This window comes from Crocodylus siamensis, chromosome 3 (assembly GCF_052110815.1).
Source record: "Crocodylus siamensis isolate JL-2025a chromosome 3, ASM5211081v1, whole genome shotgun sequence".
NCBI classification, from domain to species: domain Eukaryota; kingdom Metazoa; phylum Chordata; order Crocodylia; family Crocodylidae; genus Crocodylus; species Crocodylus siamensis.
In genome coordinates, this window is record NC_143397.1 from 248,166,826 (window position 1) to 248,191,740 (window position 24,915).

Genomic DNA, 24,915 nt, shown 5'->3' on the forward strand with positions numbered 1-24,915 from the left:
GAGAAAGTGAAATATGAACATGGTTTAAGATCACATCAAGGTGAACAATTAGGAATTCATTGTAATTAAAAACTGACAAAGCACCAGGGGCAGTTGAGTTAACATCTCAAAGACTAAAGCAAATAGTGAGCAATCAAAAATATCCATACTAAGCAAGTAACAGAGGACTAGAATCATGTTGAAGTTTTTAAAAGATCAAGAAAAATGGATGAAATTATAACCTGAAAGCAATCTTTCTGTGGGGAAGCTGGCACTGTGAAGACCAAATAAAACAACTAAATGAAAAAACAGAATTTGGTAAAAGGTTAACAGCATGAATATAAGAGTGAGAATATACTTGTGAAAAGAAGTCTTTATACTGATAGCTCAACTGGTAGGAAAAAATAAATAGCAAACCTTACAACAGACCTAGAAAAAGCCTGTGAATCTGCAACACAAATGACTTCAGATTCAATAAACACGAAAGCAACATTTAAAATACTATTTTAAGCAACAGAAGTAATATTCAAAATACAGTGAGATAAAGTAGCAGGACTCACAGGTCCATTTTCCTTCCTCTTGGGCTGTGCAGTAGCAAGTCAAGGCCCTTTATGTTTATAGGGCTCTGGAAACAATGAGAGAGATGCAGGAGTGGGGAACAAAGGGAGTCTGGGCTCCATGGATTTGATATGATTGGTGCTTATAAAAGAGAAGAGAGCTCACTGATGTGTTAAAGGGAAGGGAAAAGAACTGATTGATGCCAACCTGCTTAACACTGGAAATTCAACGGCAAGAAGACATGGACTGAGACGTGAATGAGGGAATTCATTGCTAATACAAGCAACATTTCTTTACAAAAGGTAACAAGAAAGTAGGATGATGCAGCCACAAGATAGATGGCTTTATTTAGGAGGAAAAAGACATTAATTTGATACTTGAAAAGTAATCAAAACAATTTTTAAAGTTTTGTATTTATAGAAAAAGTTTGTTATTGGCAGTCTGTTAAGTCTCGTTCTCTTAGGAAAAGCAGCAGCCCAAAAGGTACATTACTTAAAAAGACACTTCTCAATAATGCTGAAATACAGGATGGAAAAACAGCCACAGATAAGTCTGAGGCATTTCATTTTTACATAAATAATATATGATAATATGGAAGAGCTGGCAATGACTCCATTTTTAAGCCTGCTTTGAAATTTGTACTTAAAGCAGGACTGAAATCCCTCTGTTCTTCACCTGAATCACTGAATGTAGTCCGCAGATCTGGTTCTCTAGGTTTTCTGAAGCCAAAAATGTCTAAGTAATGTTTTAGTCAAATATTTACTAACTTGTGAAAATGAAGTGTTTTAAATGCTCCTTTTTGATATGCTGTCCCATCAATGTTACTTGTTTCTGGGTTTCTTTACTAACCCACCACTATCCCCACGATTTCTGAACTTCATGCATGCACTCATGCTGAGAATTCCCAGACACTTTGGAAATTTCAAAATTAAAAGCACAGTAAAACAATCTCAATATTTAAGATAACCTGACTGACTTTGGGCAAAATGAACAAAAGGAATTGTGCAGATCATTCAGCTATGTTTTGTCTTCTCCCAATGCCCTGCTTTCCAGCATCAGCTGTGGTCAATACAAAAACCTTGCAGAGGCTATCCGAACCGAATGGTGGATGAACTAGGATATAGCAGGGAGAGTGAGTGTGTGTTGGGGGTGGCTGGAGGCTGTGAGGAAATAGGAGCAGGGATGTCTAGGTACCTACAGGCAGAAAAGACTAAGGTGCTGGGAGCAGGCAGCCCTTGTGCAGGGGCTTAGGCTGAGGAGGTGCTCAAGGTCTGCTCAATAAGATACCCCACAGTTAGGCTTTACTGGAATAAATGTGCCCAACTGCACAACTGTAGTCCTAATGCTTATTTTTATCCTTGTCCTCCTCCAAGAGCCACATTTCAAAAGAAACAGTGAGCCCTGCTTAGTGCAGGAGTAGGGGGGGATGAATAGGCATAGGGATGGAAATGCAGGGGAGGATTCAGAGTTGTAGATCCTGAATAAAAGGAAATGTTTCCCTGTAGATGTGAGTAAGGCACAGGTGCAAGGTAACGTGACCAAGAGCATTATCCTGATTAAACATTTGTATTTCCTTAAGGGAAATACAACCTATGTCTGCCCCCTTTTTTGGCCTGAGGAAGGCATTTGATGCTCAAAATGCTTGTCCAACAGTTATCTCGACTATACAGCCAATCCAATAAAAATATCACAAAAAAGCCTTGCTTTCATACATTTCCTGGACCAACGTGGCTACAGAAACACTCCGACCCTTTATTCCCCTTATGAAAGTAACATGGAAAATGGCTTCTCTACAACTTTTGAACTCCTTATAGGACAGTGGTAACGGAACATAAATTGAAGCAAGAACACAAACACGGAGCAATGGGTTTAAACATGGAAAGCACAACTATTTGCTACACCCCAAATACACGACATAGCAGCAGAAACCCACATGAAACAGGAAACTTACAGTGAAAAGGGAGAATAAGCCTAAAGTCCTGTCTGAAAGAAGGCTGTAGACGCATGTACTCTGCTTTGGCCAGAAACACGTTTCAGAGCCCTCTGGGGAACAAAGCCCTGCGACTCATTATTCTCTCAAGACTCAAGCCAGCATTTCGGACACCAGCACAGCTTCCTAAAGTAAAAAGGCCAGAAGAGATGACTGTGTCATCTAGTCCAAGCTCCTGTACATTACAGGGAACTCTGTATTAAGCCCACTAACTTGTTTGGTTAAAGTGTACCCCCCAGGAAGAAAGCCTTGAAGTAAAAATGCGAAGAGATGGAGAATCCACCACTTCCTTTGGTGCTCTGCTGCATGTCTAAACACCCTCACTTTAAAAAAAACAACACACCATTATCACCTGTGCCTACCTCCAATTTGATTTTGCCTGGCTTATTTTCCAGCCTTTAATTCCCATCGTGCTTTTCTCTGCTAGACTAAAGAGCCCTGTAGTACCCAGTCCTCCTCCTCATTAAAGTACTTAGACACTAATCAAGTCACTTCTCCATCTTCTTTTCAATAAAATGAACAGATCGAGCTCTTTAAGTCTTTCAGTTTAAGGCATTTTCTCCAGCCCTTTCTAATCATATGTATGGCTCTTCTCTATATCTTTTTCAGTATCAATAAAACGTGTAATCTCAAAGATGCTATCATATTTGTTTCCTGAAAATCACATTGACAATCATTAACTGTATTGCCATTATTCATTACAATATTGGTCAAATCCTTTATCAGCTTTCCATTATTTTGCCAAGACATGACATCAGGCTAACCACTCTGCAGTTCCCCCCAGTCATCCCGTTCGCTCTACCTGATTATTGCTATGTGAGGACCCTTCCAGCCTTCTGAAATGTTCCGGATAGTCCATGATTTATTAAGCATTAATACCAGCAGGCCAGAGATCTTCTAAACTACCTTTTTCCAGATTCCTGGCCCAAGTTTTCAGGACTAGCTTATTCAAAAGTGTTTAATCCTAAGAGATGATGTTTAACATGCTTAGCTACTAATGGACTGGAAAGTATTTCAGCAGCCTCATGTGTTGCTGGTTCTTTCCACATTCGGAACAAAAATTTACCAAACACTTCTGTCTTTTTTGCCTTGTATGAACAATTTTACCATCTCATCTGATAAAAGGCCCATGCCATTGCTAAAACATCATTTATCCCTATGATTCTCAAACTCCCCTTGGCCCTGACAACCATAGAGCTTCCCTAATGACTTTAAATTCCTGTATCAATTTTCTACACTGCAAAACTTTTAACTTGTTCTATACTGCTGTTGTATTCTAATTGCTGCCTTCCTTTCTTTGCACAGTGAATAATTAACTCATTAACACAAGATGTTGTAGAGGCTGAACATTTAACCAAGTTCAAAAGAGGAATGGACAAATTCATGCACAAGAAACCCATCAGTGGGTATTAAACATGACAGTAGGGCTGCAGCCTCCAAATTAGGATGCCTTATGCCTCTATATGCTAGAAGCTGCAAAGGAAGAGGAACAGGGGACAAATCAGTTTGGACAGGACCTGCATAAATATCCTTCCCTTTAGCACTTGCTTTGTGCTAATGCAAGATACAGAATGGTGGGCTAGATGGCCCTGCAGTCTGAGCCAGTTATAGCATCTCTTATGTTCTTAAAGCTTTTAGCTAGTTATCGTCTTTCCAAAATGAAGATGTGTGGCATTTTGGCCAGCAAATAAATTCTTAAAGAACTGCCAATATTCATTTACAATCTCTGCAATAAGCAATAGGGCAATGAAAAGTCTCAAGCATCACAGCAGGTTGTCATTAAAAACTAACATTAAAGAAATGCATGTGCTTGCTGATAGTAACCGCTGCAGGCTACAGCATGCAGATGTGCAAATATAGCTACTGTTAAAAAAGGAAAGAAAGAAAGTTCAAGCAGCAATGCTGAATTAAGCTAATAATTAGAGGGTTTTTGGTCACCTTGCTACTGTAGATAGCACACAAGCTAATGACAACACTGCAGAGAGAATCAGCTCAGAAGGAGAAGTCTGCTGGCTCCCTCTCGACTAGAGTTTGACTTCAATAATAGTAATAGCCTCTATAAGCTTCAGGCAAGAAAGACAGAATCCAAATTAAGTCACCGGTTGCAGGCTGCCATGCCTCTAATAAAGACACTAAGAAGAATGGGGTTAGCAAAATGAAGTCTGGTTTTGTTTTATATTATTTAAAACAGCTTCATGGTAGAGAGGACAATCCAAAGGATGAAGTGCATTGATAGTGCATATACTGCGCTGAACACACTGAGAAGCTATAATAGCAAAGAACATGCATGCACATTCTAGACTTCCATACCACCAGACAACACAGACCACAGATAATCCTGAAAACACCTGAAGGCCCTTTTTTTGGGCATCACTAGTAACAAAAATTGAGGACTAAATATGCCTCAGGGACAACTCTGAAACCTTGCTGTCTCCAGTGGGTTGCATATCTATATCGGACTGGGTTTTTGGTTGGGGCTGGGTTGGTCTAAGGACATAGGCAGCAAGGTTCTTTGGGTAGATGTAATATCTTTTATTAGCCCAACTGAGTTTGTCTAATAAAAGATATCACATCTACCCAAAGAACCTTGCCTGTCTATATCTGACTGGAATTTTGTATGCAATTCTGTGATATATAAGGGAAAAAATAATCAAATTCAATTGCTTTTGGACTCTGTCTTTACTGCAGTTAACCTTCTCTACTTTGGGCATATGGTGCAAACAAGGCATGCACGGACTGTGAACTTCAGCACTAGTATAAATTACTTGAATCTGACATAGAATTGCTCCAGAAAAAAAATCAGCATTCAACTACACTGGTTTAAGTGTCATGCATCTACCATTGCCTGGGGTCAGCCACTTATTACAGGCAAACAGGCCCTTAGGTAGCTGAGGCATTTGTCCGCTCTGATTCCCAGTGTGACTTACTCTGGTGTACAAAACAGATGTAAAACACAACAGTATAAATGTGTCTCATGTCCAGGCATTTCATGTGGCTCAAGTGAACCTGACTGCATTTTTCAATAATAATCCAGCTACTCAGCCAGACTGGATTAGGGCCACCAATTGATTACATTAGCAGAGCTGAGCAATGCTGCTACCTGAGCTGAGGGGCCAAGCAGCTTATGTTGAAAGAACTGTCAGGCTTAATATAAGGAGATGTATGTGGATTAGACTCAAGTTGGAAAAACACTTGAGCTATAGTTCAGGTTAACTTTGCAGTGATGAAACCTTGTATGGACTTGGTCCAGAGTAGAGAAGCAGGAAAGGAAAATGAACCCTATTTTTGTCACTGACATCAGTGGATATGACTATAAAGGAGGAAAAAGATGCAAAGATGGCATTTGTACAAACACATTATAACTTTGCAGAATTGCAGCTGATCTTTAACTAAACCATGGTAGCATTTACTCTTAAAGATAACATGAATAAAATTATTACCAAGCTATTTGCAATTTTGTTCTAATAATTCTGAAAACATGTTTTGACAAAGGTGTTTAAAAAAACCTGGAGCATCTTTGCACAGGCACAAAATACAGTCAACAATTACTTACAAGCAAATTTCTGAATACTTTATGTGCATTTGTAAGAAATTCTGCTTGAAGCAGAACATGGGTCTATAATGGAAAAGTCCTTTAATTCTAACTCAAAAGTCAGCCTTTTTATTGTTCTCTCAATAAGATATAAAGGTTCAATCCCTGTTGAATAATACATATTTCATGAAAAAGTGTAATGCAACTAAAATGTATTGTACAACACTGAAGAACTCGTACCTGCTTTACCACTGTAACGGTTCCAGGCGCCATGGTAACCACAGAAGCAACTGCAGCAGCATCGTGGGTCTCTGAACCCAACTCAATGATTTGCTGAAGGATGTTTACAGCAGTGGGGTCAAGTCTTTCACCTTACAGAAAAGCAATGAACACAAGACAAATTATAGCCAAGACCATTCTAAAGGTAAAGAAATCAAAATGCTCCAAGCATTCTTGTCCCTCGTGTCCATCCCACTTGTAAAACTCTTGCTATAATTTCCAACAGCTCAGTAACATCCTTTTAATTGTGGTTCCCAGGGACAAAGTATTCAGAAAATACTTCTCCTGGGGAAGATGATAACTGCAATGAAGCTGCACTGTTCATTTTTACTCCTATTTAAAGATGATCTAAAAGAATGTAGCGATGAAACAAACGAAAGGCAGAACTTGGAGCACTAAGTGTAAATCATGAAGATGCAAGGCTTTAAAACTCCAAGTACGGATTTGCTGCAGATTTAGTTTTAACAGCATCTGAACTCTTAAACTTCTATTCAGGACAGCTATTCAGTATGCTCTTGGTCTGACATTACAATCTATTTGACCTTATGTGGTTCCCCTTAACCCAGAACAGCTACTCTTGTCAGTAAAGTGTTAAAGGGGAAATGAAGATTTTGCATGATCACACCCATTCCTCTATCTGTATACCAGATCAATGTGTCTACCATACTTTTCAACCATGCAAGGTGAGCAGCTCTGCCAGAGGAAGTCATAGTTTACAAAAAAATAGGGCCACACTCAGGCTGTGTACAAATGTTTGCTGCACCCAGTCTAAAATCACACAGCTTACTTTAAGCCATGTGATTAGACAGGGAGTAGTGTGTGCAGGTTCGCCAGTGCCGGAAGCCGTCTGGGAACCCAGCGTAAGTAACTTGGAGTAGAGAGGAGGAGCAGGTAGCATTGGGGGACTAGGAGGTACATGTCGGAGGCCCAGGTTTGGCACTCTGGGGACTGCTGCTTGCAGGTTCCTTCCAGGGACAGCCATGTCAGGGAGCGTCTGCAGTGTGAGCGATGCCTCCTGGTGGTGGGACAGTTCAGGAAGGACAGGCAGGGGAGAAGAGGAGAACAAGTTGCACTTTATGTAAAAGAGCCATATGATGGCTCAGAACTCCAGTATGAAGCTGGAGATAGGACTGCTAAGGAGTCACTGGGGTAGGGTCAGAGGGGACAGCAATAAGGGTGATGTGGTGGGGGTCTGCTATAGACCACCAGACCAGGAAGAAGTGGTGGATGAGGCTTTCTTCAAACAGCTAGTGGAAGTTTCCTGATCACAGGCCCTGGTGATCATGGGGGACTTCAGTCACCCTGACATCTGCTGGGAGGGCAATACAGCAGTGCACAGGCAAGCCAGGAAGTTTTTGGAGAGTGCTGGGGACAACTTCCTGGTGCAAGTGCTAGAGTGGCCAACTAGGAGCCATGCTCTTCTTGACCTGCTGCTCACAAACAGGGAAGAATTGGTGAGGAATGCCATAGTTGATGGCAACTTGGGCAGCAGAAACCACAAGATTATTGAGTTCAGGATCCTGAGGAAAGGAAAGATGGAGAGCAGCAGAGTAAGAACCCTGGACTTCACAAGAGCAGATTTTAACTCACTCAGAGAGCTCAGGCAGGATCCCCTGGGAAGCCAGTCTGAAGGGGCAAGGAGTTCAGGAGAGCTGGCTGTACTTTAAAGAAGTCTTACTGAGAGTGCAGGAACAAACCATCCCAGGGCACAAGAAGACTAGCAAGTATAGCAGAAGACCAGCTTGGCTTAGCAGGGAACTTTTTAGTTAACTAAATCACAAAAAGGAAGCTTATAAAAAGTGGATTCTGGGACAAAGAACTAGGGAAGAATATATAAGCATTGCTCAGACATGCAGGGATGAAGTCAGGAAGGCCAAAGAGCAATTGGAGTTGCAGCTAGCAAGGGATGTGAAGGGTAACAAGAAGGGTTTCTACAAGTATGTTGGCAGCAAGATGAGGATCAAGGAAAGTGTGGGTCTCTTACTGAATGGGGGAGGCAACCTTGTGATAGAGGATGCAGAAAAGGCTGAAGTGCTCAGTGCCTTTTTTCCTTCAGTTTTCACAAGCAAGGTCAGCATGCAGACTACTGCACCTGGCAGCACAGTTTGGGGAGGAGGTGAACAGCTCATAGTGGTGAAAGAACAGGTTAGGAATCTACCTAGAAAAGCTGGACATGTACAAGTCCATGGTGTCAGACTGGATGCACCTGAGGGTGCTGAGGGAGTTGGCTGATGTGATTGCAGACCCATTGGCCACCATCTTTGAAAACCTCACGGTGATCAGAAGTCCCAGATGATTGCAAAAAGGGCAAACATAGTGCCTATATTTAAGAAAAGGAAAAAGGAGGATCCAGGGAACTGCAGACCAGTCAGGTTCACCTCAGTCCCTGGAAAAATCATGAAGCAGATCCTCAAGGAATCCACTTCTAAGTACTTGGAAGAGAAAAAGGTAAGCAGGAACAGTCAGCATGGATTCACCAGGGGCAAGTCATGCCTGATCAACCCGATTGCCTTCTACAAAAAGGTAACTGGCTCTGTGGATGTTGGGGGAGCACAGGATGTGGTGTACCTTGATTTTAGCAAGGCTTTTGATACAGTCTCCTACAACATTCTGGCAGGCAAGCTAAGGAAGTACAGGCTGGATGAATGGATTGTAAGGTAGATAGAAAACTAGATGGAGCATCAGGCTCAGAGGATAGTAATCAATGGCTCCATGTCTAGTTGGCAGCCAGTATCAAGTGGAGTTCCCCCGGGGGTGGTCCTGGGGCTGGTTTTGTTCAATGTCTTCATCAGTGAGCTGCAAGATGGCATAGAGAGCACACTCAGCAAGTCTGCAGATGACACCAATCCACTGGAGGATAGGGCTAGGATTCAGCATGGCCTAGGCAAATTGCAGGATGTGGCCAAAAGGAATCTCATGAGGTTCAGCAAGGACAAGTGCAAAGTCCTGCGCTTAAAACAGAGTAATCCCATGCACCGGGACAGGCTGGGAGCTGATTGGCTGGGCAACAGCTCTGCAGAAAAGGACCTGGGGGTGACAGTGGACAATAAACTGAACAGGAGCCACTAGTGTGCCCTTGTTGCCAAGAAGGCTAACAGCATCCTGGGCTGCATTGGTAGCTATGTCACCAGTACGTCAAGGGAAGTGATTATTCCCCTCTATTTAGCACCGGTGAGGCCACATCTGGGGTACTGTGTTTGGTTTTGGGGCCCCCCACTACAGAAAGAATGTGGACAATGTCGAGAGAGTCCAGACGACGGCAATAATTTAAGTGGTGGCAAATGACAGAACAAGGAGTGATGGTCTTGAGTTGCAGCAAGGGAACTTTAGGTTAGATAGTAGGAAGAATTTTCTCACTAGGAGGGTAGTAAAACACTGGAACAGGTTACTCAGAGAGGTGATGGAAGCTCCATCCTTGGAAGTTTTCAAAACCTGGCTAGACAAAGCTTTGGCTGGCATGATCTAATTGGGGATGGTCCTGTTTTGAGCAGGGGGGTTAGACTACATGACCTCCTGAGGTCCTTTCCAACCCTAACTTTCTATGAGTCTATGATCCCCTGGAGCAAACAGAAGTTCACTCTTGGGCATGGGAGTAGGGGAATCTAGCTGCTGGCTGGGAGCTTGCAGCCAGTTTCCCCTAGCAATGGTCCCGCCTCTCTCTCAGCCTGTCTCTGTTTCAGAATGGGAGTGGGAAAGGGAGCAGAAGTTCATTCTAGGGGTTCCCCAGCCAGTGCTGGAAGGTGGGGTGGGTGTATTGCAGCCCTCCCACCTTGGGGGTGGGTGCTGCAATACACCTGCCCCACCCTGCAGTGAGAGCTGAAAGCCCCCCCAGACTGATGCTATAAATGGCTTTCTGTGGCCAGATTGGGCAAAAATTTTCACTTCTGTTTGCACCTCAAATATAACATCTCTATATACCCTCAGTTATACAACATGAAAGAAACAATCAGACCACAACAGGTCAACAGAGAACTCCTTCCACGCACTCCCTATGTGAGTTTTCTATCTGTCCTGATGCTCCCATGCATGCACACACATGTGCGCGCACACACGCAGAAACACATACACACACACAGAGGAACTGACACACATCAAAACTAAAATGATGAGGCAGGGTTATATTATGCTAAAAGACAGCCTGTGTGTGTTACAGCAGCCCGAATGAAAAAAAACCTAACCATGATAGATCACACTTTGGTCCTCAAACCTACATACTGCCTCTAAGAAGTACAGTGAATGTTACTAAAAAGTTTAAGCACACTATACTATTACTACCTCATAATTTTACTGAAAATACCACAGTAAAATTCATGTCAGAATGAAGTTTAAAGTTGTCAGGTGTATTCGTAAGAATTGGGAGCTTTGATGAAAAAAATAAACCGCATAATTTCAAACCTAGAAGGGATCCCTTACCATTCTCAGAAGTGTATCTTAGGTCCTGCAGAGCAGCTACAGCAGCTTGAGTTCCCTGAACATCTTCTTCAGCTTCTGTGATATGGAGATAGTGAGGGGATGATTCTTCAGAGATCTCTGTTGTTAACTAATGAAAGAGAAGCCATTGATCTTATTTCAACCTTTGAAAATAAGAGGGCAATTGGTATCCAGAGCTTAGATGAAGTAAAACTGAACAACAGACTTCTAGCAGCAGATATTATGAAGGACTGCTCTTTGCTGCATTTGGCAGGAGTTTACTGTTGCTTTTCATTGCAGTCAAAATGTCACCTCATGCCCCAATACCTCTTTTAGACTTCCAGATACTTGCACGCAGGGTTCCTTTGAAGTCAGACAGTGACCCTTTGGCTGCTTGCAGACGTTAAACCACCCCCCAGCAAGAACAGGGCTTTATTTTAAACTCCACATGATGCCCCTGCATTGAGCCCAGTGCATGCCCAAGAGACAGTGCATTAGTTGGACCCAGCTCACCCAATATCTGTATAGATCAGGCACTTCTGTGGGGGGGTTTGGTGCTTTTATCTACCTAATAGCCGATTAGATAAAAGTGCCAAAAGGCCCTGCTGAAGTGCCCGATCTATACAGACACTGCAGAGCTGGGTCAAAGCAACGTGCTGCTTCTTCCAGTAAAGTGCTTTGTTTTGTTTGTTTTGCTTTTAATGTTTGCAAGCAGCCTTTGTGTCATAACCCCCCCGATAACCCAGTTACTTCTATATGTATTCATTTCTGGTATGTGCAATCAAGTCTTACTGAATAGCAGCCTCTGCTAAGGCCTGGACACCCAGGATGCTCTCTCATTTCATACAGACAGGGGTTATAAGGTGCTTCAGTATTAATGCCTGGACTTTCAGTGCCAGCACAGAAGACTTATATCTTGGTAGTGGGGGTTTCAGTGCTGACTGCTTCTGTGCTGGTATGGAGACAAGCTATTTGCCCATGAAGCACCTTAAGTTGAGTGCCAAGGTATCAAGCACATTCCCATCTCAACTGGGAACTACTTCAGTACTTGGACCTACTTGCTGTCCATGAAGGAGATCCAGTCACCCTGATTCTCCCTTCTTTCCCTGAACTTTTGGGCTAAGGAAGGTTTTGAGTCTCTAACCAACTCCACAGTGAAGGAGTGAGACTTTCTCAATAATGGGGGAGCTCTGGAGCTTGACTGTCAGTAGACTCATCTGAGCACTCAGTGAGATGGCTTTCGTCTTGTTTTCTTCAACGTGAGCTCAAAAGAACCTCTCACCTCGGGGATCCTTTGCAGAGGAAAAGTTTAAAGAGATGCCCTCACTTTATTAGTGCTGTGTGAGAGCCACGTAATGAGGACTACCTGGATAAATGCTCCATTGTGGCAGAAGCATCAATTCTGAAGAATTAATAGAAATAGGAACGTTTTAGCAGGGATAGGACTTAAATACTCAAAGCTCCATCATCTCTAGAGAGAAGCAGTCCAGCGAATATCCTCCTGACTCTGAGATACAATTTTTCTCCCTACCTCCTTTCTAAGCCAATGGGCTAAATTGTAATAGTCGCTAACAACTGGGCAGGAAATATAAATAGCAAATGACACAGCATACAGAAATGCGGGCACCGCAGGAGTTTTGTCTCATAGCTACAGGCATCGTGAAGAAAATTAAAAGGTGTGTAGCTGCCCTGACCTTTAATGCCTTCAGCAGCAGAAGCAAGGGATCACATAGGGCAGTGATGGCTCCACAGGCTAGACGAGTAGTATGGCACTGGTGTCTGGGCTGGATCCACAGGGTCACCACCTGGATCCCACCCTGTGCTGCCATATCTAAGATGCAGGGTCATGCGAGCTGGCCTGCAGGGCTCTCCACAAGGAGGGATATTTGCCAGTAGGGAAGTAGAAATTAATACTGCCAGTGCTCCCCCAATGCCAACTTTTCAGACAGAGGGGGAGTTCTGTAGGTCAGATGATGTTGCTCCATGGGCTAAGTCCTGATCCAGGGTACAGACATAACACCCAAAACAAACAGCTAATCAAATTTGTCTCTGCCCTCAACTATTAGGAGAAGCTTGCTAATTTACTCTAATGGCCAGGAGACTCATTGGAATGTAATGAATTTTGCAAGCTAGGAAATAAAACATAGAGAGGTTATAATTCTATGATAAAAAAAATATACAACTTTGATTGAAGCAAAATAAAATCTCAAAGCTTTCATCGATTTAAACAATAGATCAAGCCATTTTTTGGCAAATGAAAAGTTTTTTTAATAATACATTTCATATAAGTAAATATAATCTAATAAATTCTGTAAATGGAATAAATTATGATATCATTACAGAGCACTGCTATTAACTTTCTCCTAAATATTAGGGGGAAAAATCCATTTGCCTATTTGCATATGTGAACTGTAGGGGCTTTGAATTAATATGCATTAAGTAAGCCTGCCTTCTGCTGACACGTTTCATATAAGAATAGGCTTTATACCATTAATAATTTGCTATCAGTACCATAATATTTTGTCAAAAACCTTTTAAAGTGGAAATCATTTAGCCACAAAATTCAAATGGCTCTTCAAACAAAAGAACAGACTGCTATACTATCATTGCCACTGAACCAAAAAAGCAATAGGAAGGCCTGACAGTAGATTTAGACCAGGTTTTGGATAATGACTTCAGGATGGAAGTTTGAATTTGGAGTTAGTTATGCTGAAGCTTTTTGAGAGTCTGCCATAAAATGATAGAAGCCTCTCAGATCCCACAAAAGTTCTGCATAGTGAATGGCTTGGTAAAAGAGCACTGCAAGAACAATTTTTCAAGCGTCATTTCAGCTAAATCAAAACTGGACCTGGAAACCCAGGGTCTTCAGTTTTGGAGTCATGATACAATAAAGTGCATTATTACAAATAACCTTTTTCATATGAGAACATGAAGCCAAGATGGGTAGCACCAGATCTGTCACTTGAAGGGCCACCCCGGGATAAGCAACCAATTTGATCAGCATCTCAAATAATCTTATTTGTTCCTGCCCATTCCACAAAATGGAGGGCCAGATCCTCCTAGCAGTAAAGGGAATGCCAATAAATTATACCATCTGAGGAGCTGCTCCAAAATATGCAGCCCACTGAAGTCAATGAAACTCAACCACATCCCACTGAGACCAATGGAAAAGACTGCCACTCACAATACTGCCAACTCTTATGTTTTACTGTAAGTTGCATGGTATTCCGGTGTTTTTGTAAAAACCCCTGTTTGTGCAGCCAAGTGACTGCACAAAAACCCCATCTTACATTTAAACCGAATAGGATCTACCTTCTTCATTGTGGAGGAAAGCTTGCAAATATCAACTCTAAAAGTTCAAAAGACAAATGAGCCACATTAAAAAAAAACCAAACCAAACCTGGATTTGAGTCTTGAGTCATGATTTTGAACAACTAGAGTTGGTGATAATGCATTGGCTTCAACATGCTCCTTAAGCACAGACAAGATAAAAGTTGTTGCTTTTATTTTTCAGTCCAGTGCTCCATTTCCACTGGCTAGTTTATGAATTCAGACCTTTCCAGATCACATGATTTTACAGACAAAGCTTTCTTTAATTAGCATAACATAAACTTCCAAATCAGACTTTTCAGCTTTACATTTATTTCCTAAAACTTTTATTTTTTTCCAGCAAGTAAATGTAGAAGCCCAGAAGCACTAGTGAGAAGTAATAACCACTTATGACCTTGTTAATCCTGCTAGATATTAAAGTCAAGCTTAAAAGCCTTTCCACTGTATGCATTCAAGACAGAGATAATAGAGAGAAGAAATGTTTCTACTGCATAGAGATGTCCATAGCATATTTCTGTGCACTCATTCCATTCTATACCTCTGCAGAGATTTTGGAATTGTTAAGGCAAAGCTGTAGCAACTTTATTTTTACCTCCCACTTTGTCTCCCCATCCTGTTCTATTAGCTTCAGTCCATGCTTGTTCTTAAGATGTCTGTTAAATTCCCACTTTGTACCATACACGAAACTGCAAACAGGGCACTTAATGCCACCTGGGGGTGAAAAAATGAGAAGATATTTTTCGCATTATTATCCTTTACTGCAATGATCTTGGATACCTTTTGTGCAATTATATTACTGGAGTATAATAAAGCCATGAGACCCATTCAAGTTTGCCACCTCCTCTGCTGAGCAGACGTACCTCGTCGGTGGCAGCCGCAGAAGCTGACAGCTGATACTGCTTCTTCCCTTTGCTTTCTTTGCACTGAACACTTCTAAAATATAATTTGACCAGTAGCGCCATTACAATGTTTGATACAATTTTTAACACAAAAGCACGTGTGCCTAAGGAGGAGCAACAAATCCATAATACTGCTCCAATATCCATGTGTGGCAGAGCAGAACAGATACACTTGTCCAGTGATTCTCAAACAGGGATGCCGCAAAATACTTTTAAGGGTGGCCCAGGGTGCCACATAATAGGAGCACTGTTAGGTGTGCAAACACTTGCACGTGACTTGCAAGTTAAATTCAAGAGATTTCAAATAGGAATCAATAGTGCAAAAAACTTTCTGACTTGTTGCAATCTTCCTGAGTTCTTTTCAGCAGAAGAACTGCTCTATTATTTTTCTGTAGTCAAAAAACAAATGAAAGCTAGGAGCTGGCATTTTCCAAGGGGCGCCTTGAGCCTAAAAAAGGTTGAGAACCACTGCTCTAGTCCCTGTGTCTTCTGCCATACCCTTCAATCCCTCTTTTCAGCCTTCTCACTGTTTTCTGCTGGAGTCCTTCCTCAGCAGGAATCCCTTGATCGCCCTACTTAGGAGCATTTTCCACAGAGTCTGCCACTCCCTTCAGTCTCTAGGCAAGTCCATGAGCAAGACCATCCGCTAACCATTAGTCCTCTTGGATGTCAACTGACTGAAAGTTGGAAAAGTCATAAGGAAAGTCCTTCCATTCATCACTCCCTATCCCCATTTTCTCCTGCCAACCAGCCCTTGACTCAGGCATGGCAGACACATTCTACAGCTCCTGCATGCACACTGTTAGCCGTTCCAGCCTTGGCTCTCTAGCTCAATATGGCAGCAGACGTGTTCTCCCAGCTCTCGGCCTTCCTCAGCAGGCTCATAGCGTAATAAGAAAGTCAGGCCGAAAGGGACCCTAAGGTCATCAAGTTCGACTCCTTGAATGACTGGAAATCAGGAGGAAACTTCAGCTAGTACCAAACACAGTGGTCCCACTTGCACAGCTGGTCTTTGCTTTTGGTTGGACTTCTTGATTTAAATCTAAAACTCAAGAAATGGGTGTTAGCCAAAACTCACAACTAAATCTCTTCCCAGTCCAAGGATGTCTACAACCTGGATTTGATTGGGGCTTGTCTTGTGTATAAAGCCTGATATGTGAATGCAGAGTCCAGAGGGAAAAGACTCTTAGGTTGTAAGGTCCATCTCTTCAAATCACATTCAGACCCTCAGAAGCTATCACCCCAGTCATACATCCACCCAGAAGTTAAGAGCAATATTTGGCAGGACTGGGGCCTCAGCAGCCGTGGACACTGGATTTTGTTTTCCCATTTGCCTTATAAGCCCCTGTTTTGTTTGCCTTCAGGGAAGGATGAAATTCCTATTAGGATGAGGTGTTTTTGTGAGGAATGCACTTTCCTGTTAGTTAATGTTTAGCAATTTTTTAAAAATTGGTTTAAAATTTCACTAAATTCTCCCCAAGTTGGTTGTGTACCTTATTAATTCAAAGAATCCCTTAAGGTGGCTATCTAGCACCATCATATTTAACAGCACTGAGTGATCGAGGAAGACTGTTCACCTCTCTTGGACTTATATAGTGACAAAGCTAACAACAGAAGTGCATCTTCCTCCAAAACAGCTTGGTTTCTGTGTGTTGGAACCTTTTGCTTATTTTAAAGTACAAAAGTGCAAGTATAGATATTTTCTTTGTGGTCTTTACAGGAATACAGGCTATTGTTTACTCTCTGAGCTTCTAGCACCATAATTAAAAAAACCCAGCATGACAAAATCATAAGCTTCCAATTTCTACACTAGATTAAACCGGCTTTTGCATGCTTTTCTTATGAAAGTTATTTGGTCAAATGTCAGATCTAAGAGGCATGTAATTATGCAAATAAGCATTTGTCTTTTTTTCCTTCAGCCATTAAACCAGAATGGAAATAATCTAAATGCTATCGAATGTCACACCAGAAGTCCAGACCTCATTAAAATGAATACAATCAGAAAGTTCCTCATGCTGTTTAAGGTCCTGTGCCACCAGATGGTTCTCTGCCCATTATTACCCATTGCCCTGGCAGATACTGTCAGCCACTTGTGCCATGTAACTGGTCACATGCTTGATACAAATGCTGATCAACGCTTGATACAAATGCTGATCTGCCATGAATCACATGACTAGAAAAGATGCTCATTTTTACAGCAATGAAAAACCAACACATGATATCCTGCAGGTGGCATGAAATGAAACTTTTTATTTTGATAATACAGAGTAAAGTTAAAGTTAGTTGCTAGGTTCTTTCAATGACTCTTATTAGCCTTGAAAGATCACCCCCCATCTTTATCAAATTACCCTATTACAGCAGATGCTCAATCCTCAGCTTTTATACTAACTGAAATTGCTTCTTTATTAAAGGTCTTGATATGCAACAATGCACAAAAGCAAACTTCTGTACTTCGGTTCAGGTTAGGACAAAGATATCATCAGCTACAAAAATGAAATGAAATATTAATTCCACATCAACCTTTAATAAAGAATCATTTAGGATAAAGACCTTTCCCCATTACTTTTAAATTAAAAGAATAATAACAATACACTACATTAATTAAAGCTCCAACCTTTGTCATTGTGACTTTAATTAAGGAACAACAAATGGAAATATGCAATCAAGTTGGTAATGTATAACTTTGTGTCAGTTAATAGACATCAAAGCCCAAGAAAATGAATTTCTATTCAATTCATTAACTAGTTGGGCGATATATAGAAAAGGTCAGTGAATGACGTACCTTATCTACATTGGACACAAATATTTTTGCCTGCAGCAGAATGATATACATGAATACTTTGCACTTTCTTTCCTTTTTCTGTCAAGGGACCTCAATGCACTTCCCAAGCAATTAATTTACTGACTTACTGTCCCAGTGAGATAGGTATTACTCTCATTTCCACCTAACACATATGCACTACTACTACTAAAAATTGGGCCTGTTATGTTCCACACATGCACTGGCCCATGCTTTGAATCTTTAGGAAATAATATCTATACCACTAAGAGCTCCCAGCTGTGACTTAAGACCCCATTGCGTAAGAGGTTGTACAGAAGCAAAGTGAAAGCTCCTGTTTCCAAGAGCCAACTTATATAAACTTATAAAGACAAGGATAAAAGGGGAACAACGTTACAGAAAAGGGGAAGTGCCTTATTCCCATTTTAGCCAAAGTGTGGATAAATCCTTCACACAGGCTCACCAAGGAAATCTGAGCAAAGCTGGGGACAGAATCCAGGTCTCCCGAATCCCAGGCTTGGGTTTTAATCACATGATTTTTTCCAAATCATGCTCCTTTAGTTTGATTCCCTGAGTGAAACACCAGGGCTCCAAAAGCAATTTGAAAAAACTGGAAATAGTTGGTATGATGTTCTGCAAGATATCCTTGAGCCCTGTGCTAGCTCCCATGAAGGTTACATTACTAATTTCCTTTATTACTTAGAAACATGTTAAAATTCAATTTCAAGTTAAACAGTTCAATAAAACAGAAGTGGCTGAAAGTATCTGCTCTTTGGCCGTTATTTGCTGGTATTAATTCTAACAGCCGTCTAAAAAGTAAAATAATAGGGGTATAACTTGGTTGTGTAGTTACTTTGATGATCAGCATGGTATCTCTCTGTACTCTACACATTTCCGGGAAGCTCAGAAAAAGTTTAATACCTTAATCAAAATATTTCACATAAATGTAATGCATTGACCACTTCAACAATGCAGTCAGAAATTAAGGGCTCTAAAGGCAATGCACATGACCCTGAGCTGGCTGGGGAGCAAGAAAGGGTACGTAATATACGGGACAACAAGTCAAGAAAGAAGTCTAATCAAATCCATAATCTATGCACTGAAGGTCATCTGTGCTAGGCAGTGACACCCTTAAAACATGCTGACTTGCTTTGCCTGAACCAGGAGTGACAGCTGGATTTATGCAATTTTGGGGAGGGCTAATTAGCACTGTCACTCAGCAGTGCTATTTACTCACCCAAAGCACAAAAGCAGCCACGACTGTTTCCATTTCAGAAGGTGGCCTCTACAGAGCAAAGCTCAGTATGGGAAATGCCCAGTGCAGACACTGTCTAATATTTACTAGATTTCCTTTTTCCTTCATTGTTTTAAACCATTTTCTTTCACACTTTGTTGACCTTCTTGGTAGTTTTCTATGGTACAAGTCAAATATCAGAGCTGAAGATTTTTTCATATACCAATCCTGCTATTTTTAAAAAATGAGCCTTTATACATGTGCAAACAGTCAAAGGTGTCTTGAGCGAGACTACCATATTTTGTTGCATACAGTGCACCTCAGAATGAGATATGCACCTTGTTTTTAAAGGCAGAATGACAAAAATAGGACCTTTTCTTCTAGTAACTGAGCAGTAGAACAACCGAGGAGCTGAGCCTGCTCATTATTCTGCTCTTTGGGGTCTGTAGGCCGCCTTTACTTTTGCTTTTGCCCAGTAGGCAAGAGAAACAGCTCTTACTATATTTCCTTGCATATAATACACAATCCAACTTCCAGTGACTGGTTTTTGGGAAAAAAAGAAAAGAAAAGGTATATGTTGTATGCGAGAAAATACAATAATAAAGTGCCAGGACGTGAACTGTACACATCCTTACTTTTGTTACCCTGCATCACCCATCAGTTTTGCCTTGACTTGCTTTTTTGTCTCGTTCAACTACTATACTCTCTTTCAGACTGTACTCTCTCAGGGGAAAAGACAGTGAACACTACAAATCCCAATTCTGGAAATTTAAAATACTCAATGCTATCTCATGGGGTCATTTAAACAATGTCCTGATTGCCCTCCTATCCTCTCCCGTCCTTACTTCCTACCAAGGTACCATATCCTATTTGCTGTGCCCTATAAAATGATTACGGGGACCAGATGCACAGGATTTGATGATTCCAAAAATAGCAATTCTTATCTACTTATGAAGCATTCATCACCATAATGGCTGAGTGTAAACGCTAATGAATCTAGTCTCACAGCACTCCTGCAGCAGGTGTTCATGGTACTCTAATTTTACAGATGAGGGAACCAAGGCACAGACAGACAAATCTGCAGCTCAGATAGGCAAGGAAACTAGTTCTCCTCAGCCCAAGCTAGTGCCTTCACCCCAAGATTATCTATCCTTTATTCTTCCATGTTTAATGTTTTATTTTGTGTCAATGAACAAGAAAAACTACTTTTTATTGCCATTCAAAAGTGCAGTTATTGTGGCTCCCAAGGGTAAATAAAGTTTGACTGAACAGCTACCCAGCGACAGTTTTCATCAAGACAGGCTTCCTGGACCCACACAGATATCCACTGACTTACTGGATTTCTACATGGGTGCAGGGCCTGTCTCTATGGATGTTATTTCAGGACAAGGGCTTAGTTACAATGCAACTATGTATCACCCTATTTGCAACAACTGTGTTTCCCATTCCAATCTTCAATTCCAGCAGAGCTTTCCAACAGGCCACCTCAGGTGATCAAGTTCATCGCTTCCTCCAGCACTATGAGCTGTGCCACACTATGTGACCTTGACCCAGGCGCAAAGAAGGGGAAGTCAGTGGGAGAAGGAGCTTGAAGAACCAGCTGCTTCTGCAGTCAGAGCAGTGGAGGGTCGTGGAGGCTCAGTGGGTGCCCAGGGGCTGCAATTTAACTGTGTGAGCCACATGGGCTACCAACTGTACAGCCCTGCGCTACTGCAAAATAGCAGCTTCACAAACTGATAACTCCTATCCTCTTGGAAATTCAGAAATGTCCAACTTTAGGTCATTCTAAATCTGTGACAAAAAAGGGAAATAAGACTTGTGCGGGTAAGGCTACCACAGGCTGCCACCTTAACGATACTGTCTCTCTCCTTTCTACTAAAATACAAGTTAAAGGTAGAGCATAAGGCTTTAAATTTTGAAAGCTTTTGCTTGTGTCCCAATTTTAGTGTTATTTAAACCTGGTTTTATGTCTCGGGTACACAAAGATTCTTTGTAAAACAAATCATTTGGAAATGCTTTTTAGAAATAATGTTTCTTAGGAGAATGCGTTTTTATTCATTATCTGATACCATACCATTATTCTGATACCTATTCTTCCTTAACAAAAATGAAAATGCCTTTTGGGAACTTAAAATTTAAAAAAAAAAGTTTTGTATGTATGTTCTATTCAAAATGCAAAAAGTACTTAGAAATTATCAGAAATAAAAGGAAGAAATTCAACTCTATTGAGGAATTCAGCACTTTCAACACAATGCAATTTAATATTTAATCTGGTTTTTTTCCCCCCTCCCCTTCCCCAACCCTTTCAGGAACCAAAACTGTATGAGCTTTGTGTTTCCTGAATCTCTAAATACATTTTATACTGAACAAGCTATCTGATTGCATGGTCAGATTGTTCGCTTTGGTCTGTCTGCCAATTTTACAATAGCAAAACTTCACTTGGGAAATAGTAAGACTTGTACTCGTCTCCTTCAGCAGCTCCTGGGAACTGGGAACTTGAACTGCTTCGCAGAGAAAGAATTATGGTTTCTAAATAAGTAATAAAAAATTAAGTGATGGAAAACAAGCAACCAGTAGTGCTGACCACTATTTATAACAAGGATGTAGGAAGTCAGCTGCATGGAAACTTTTAACCTAAAATGGCACTACCACAACAGCAGGTAATCAAGTCATCACAGGCTATTAAGTGTGTAAATAACAGTTTAACTTGGGCATGCTCAACCTCTGGCGTGTGGGTCAGATCTGGCCTGCAGGGTTGTGTCACTTGGCCCATTGGGCACCCCACAGGTCCAGAAACTGCTCAGGGGGGAGCTGCTGTACAGTAAATGCTTGAAATAGAGATATGATGTAAAAGGAATGAAAAGCATCTGACTGAGAAAAGTATACTTATCTAAAAATTACAGCTTATTCTAGATGTCTTTCAAATTTTAGTAAAACCACTTCCAGACCTTTGGAGAGCCCTGTGGGCCAGAAGATACAGCCCTGCATGCTAGATCAAGCCAGCACACGGGTGGATCTGGAAACAGTCATATCTTGCAACTGTGGACCCACCCCAAATGCTGATTCCACTACAGCTCACAGACTGATCCCACGCTACTCGTTCAGTGTGCAGGGCTGGAAGGCTGTGAACCACTGTTCTGACATGTCTCTCTCCACCCTCTACTGTTGCTTTACCTCTGATGTTTAATCCTGAATGTCAGGCATTTCCTACTTTCTTGGTTACCCTCTCTCCATCTAACCTCTTATTTCATATCCAGTCCTATCCCACAGAAGCTTGACAAATCAGCGACAACCAAGAGGGCATGATCTGTTTTCACAGGCTGGGTACCCTGGCCATCCAGGGTCCTAAATTATAATCTGAAAATCAGATCAGTTGATTAAGAGTGGCGTACACTCCTTGGGCATGTCTAGACAAACACGTGTTTCCCCAGGGACAAACAGCAGTGGCACATATTTGAACTGCTGCTAGTTGTTCCCAGGGAGTACCCCTGCACACATGCTCTGCTGTGGGGCAAATTGCCCCTTGTGGGATAAGGGATGCTGGGGCTAGCACCTGGGCTGGCCCCAATAGCCTCATCTGGGGTCCTGGGGCTGCAGTGGTGGCAATCCAGGTGCATGGAGCCTGGCCGGTAGCTGGTGTGTGGCTCTGGCCAGCCAGGCTCTGGTTTCAGTTGGTGCACTCTGCTGCCATGTGTCCTGTGCCACTTTTTCAGTGTGCTTTTTCTTGATACTAGGATTTCCCAGCATCTAAATCTGGCTCCATGATGCAAATATGCACCACCAAGAATCAAATCACACGCACAGGTTGCATTTTGTGGCACCTCTAAAGCCTTTGAGATGCCACAAAGAGCATGTGTGTGCTTGTGTGGATGTGCCCCTTGAGTTCTAGGGTGCAGAATCCATCTTCAAGTGAAACCTGTGAATCCTTTTTATTCTTGTTTATATAGAATAACAAGGTGAAAAAGATAACCATAACTGTTTCACAACAGAGCACTGGGTTTCAACAGTAAAACGGCCATTAAGGAGGACAGAAGTACAAAGTTGAAGTGCTCAACTGCCAGGGAAGGTCTGTGCATATGAGGAATTCGTGCCTTTGAAAACCTCCAAATATCCCTTTGAGAAAAATGCCTTTGTGTACCAGACTAAAAGTTGATACAATTAAATTTATCATCAGATATAGTCAAACTTTATAGCCTTATTTTGATTTCAATTCAAATGACTATTTGACATGCCTCCAAAAATCCAGTGCGAGGCCAAGGCCATGTTCATTTACAACCGATTTGTAATTATTTCCTCTCCTTTAATCTACTTGTTTACTGAGAAAACAACCTAGTGCCATTTACTCTTGATCTTGTTTAGAACTTAGCTCAGACTTACAAAAACAGTCACAGACATTTGTTAGCTGATTTCTTATTTGGAGAGAGATTGGGACTGTTTACCTGAATTAGAAAGGAGGCAAATGAGGAAAAGATACAATAAATGGATATAAAATAATGACTATGAAAGGCAAGGCCAATCAGGAACTTTTGATCACAGCACTTCATAAATGGGAAACAAGAGTAGGATGAATGAAATTGAAAAGGTAGCCATTTCATAACCAATAAAAGGAGATATTTTTTTCACAGAATGGGTAATTAAACTGTGAAGTCATTGCTAATTCACCTTTAAATCAGCTTGATCCAACAGCAAAAAAGAAAAACAAAAAAGAGCCCTCACCCATAGACTAAATAATTAAAAAAAACCCTGGAAACTTACCTTGTTGTATAAGAGCTTCTGCAGCAAGTTCACCAGTCCCTATATTAACATACTCTTCATTGGGATGCTTTCTGTTATAATGCCTCTTCAGAGAGCCAGATATATTGCAGGAATAATGGCAGTGTGCACAACGGAAAGGCTAGAGGAAAAAAGAAAAGAGCCAGAACGTTTCATACATTTTTACTTGCTCTAGGGATTGGTCCAAACTTCACCCTTCTGATCAAGATACAAACTTAATTAAGGACATATTAAGTACATTCATGTCAGTTTTTAGGCACGTATATAATTATCTCTAAGAGGACAACTTTCAAAACAATATATTTACATTTAAGCCAACTCTTACCTGAATTTTGTCACTTTACTACAAAGGTGAGCAATGATTTTGGCTGGAGGGCCACTTACTAAGTTTCAGTGAGCTGTTGAAGGCCACACATGCAAAATCGTTCAGAAGATATCGTTTTAACAAATTATAGTAAAAAACAAATCAAACTAAAAATCAAACATCTACTATATTTTAATTTTATTTCATTTTAATTTGATTTATTTTTTATTTAATTTTTTTAAGTTTTGTCCTGATTTATGTTTTTTTGAGTAGCATATATAGAGAGGCAATTGCCTAGTAGCTGTAAATAAAGTCTTACTCCTGTATAGTGTGTGTGTGGGGCAGATGATCAGCCACCCGTGGGCAGCCAAGTGGGTGGAAGGCAGCCATGAGCTGGACCACATGCTGGGGCAGGAGCCACACAGCTGCAGCTCCCCCTTCACCCCTCCTGGACATGCAGTGCCCAGCACACATCCCCATGGCTGCTGCTGCTTCTCTGTGCTGCATGCTGGAGCAGTAGGGGCAGAAGGAGAAGGAGCTACTGGAGGCAGGGGGATCCAACCAGTACCTGGGCAGCTCCACTGGGAGCAGCCTGCCAGGAAGCTGTGCACACTGGCTAGGGCTGGGGTGGGTGGGAGTGCTGGCTGCCCTGGGCAGGGCTCAGCCCCATGCAGAGCACCATGGCCCAGATGCAACCAATTGGCGGGTGCCCGCCCATAGTCCGGATCCAATCAGCTGGTGAGCCACATTTTGTTCACCCCTGGTTTACTACAAGCATCAAAAGGTAAGCATCCTCAGGATAACACTTTTACCTTGCGTGCTTTGCGACTTATAATTATGGGTCTGAT

The 24,915-nt window shown here is 41.6% G+C and overlaps 1 protein-coding gene across 4 annotated transcripts in view; it reads right to left on the reverse strand.

The window, feature by feature from the left end:
- ZFAT (zinc finger and AT-hook domain containing) overlaps positions 1-24,915 on the reverse strand; it is a 272,893-nt gene that overhangs the window by 23,835 nt on the left and 224,143 nt on the right. For 3 of the 4 annotated variants that reach the window (XM_090040693.1, XM_090040692.1, XM_090040691.1), the window contains 4 exons: positions 23,746-23,884; positions 14,671-14,789; positions 10,752-10,878; positions 6,300-6,430 (listed from right to left, as the gene is read on the reverse strand). In XM_090040693.1, the coding sequence (XP_089896819.1) occupies positions 6,300-6,430; positions 10,752-10,878; positions 14,671-14,789; positions 23,746-23,884 (516 nt within the window). Of the gene's footprint in view, positions 1-6,299; positions 6,431-10,751; positions 10,879-12,590; positions 12,878-14,670; positions 14,790-23,745; positions 23,885-24,915 lie in introns of those variants that run through there. The other variant, XM_090040694.1, reaches the window with a different exon arrangement.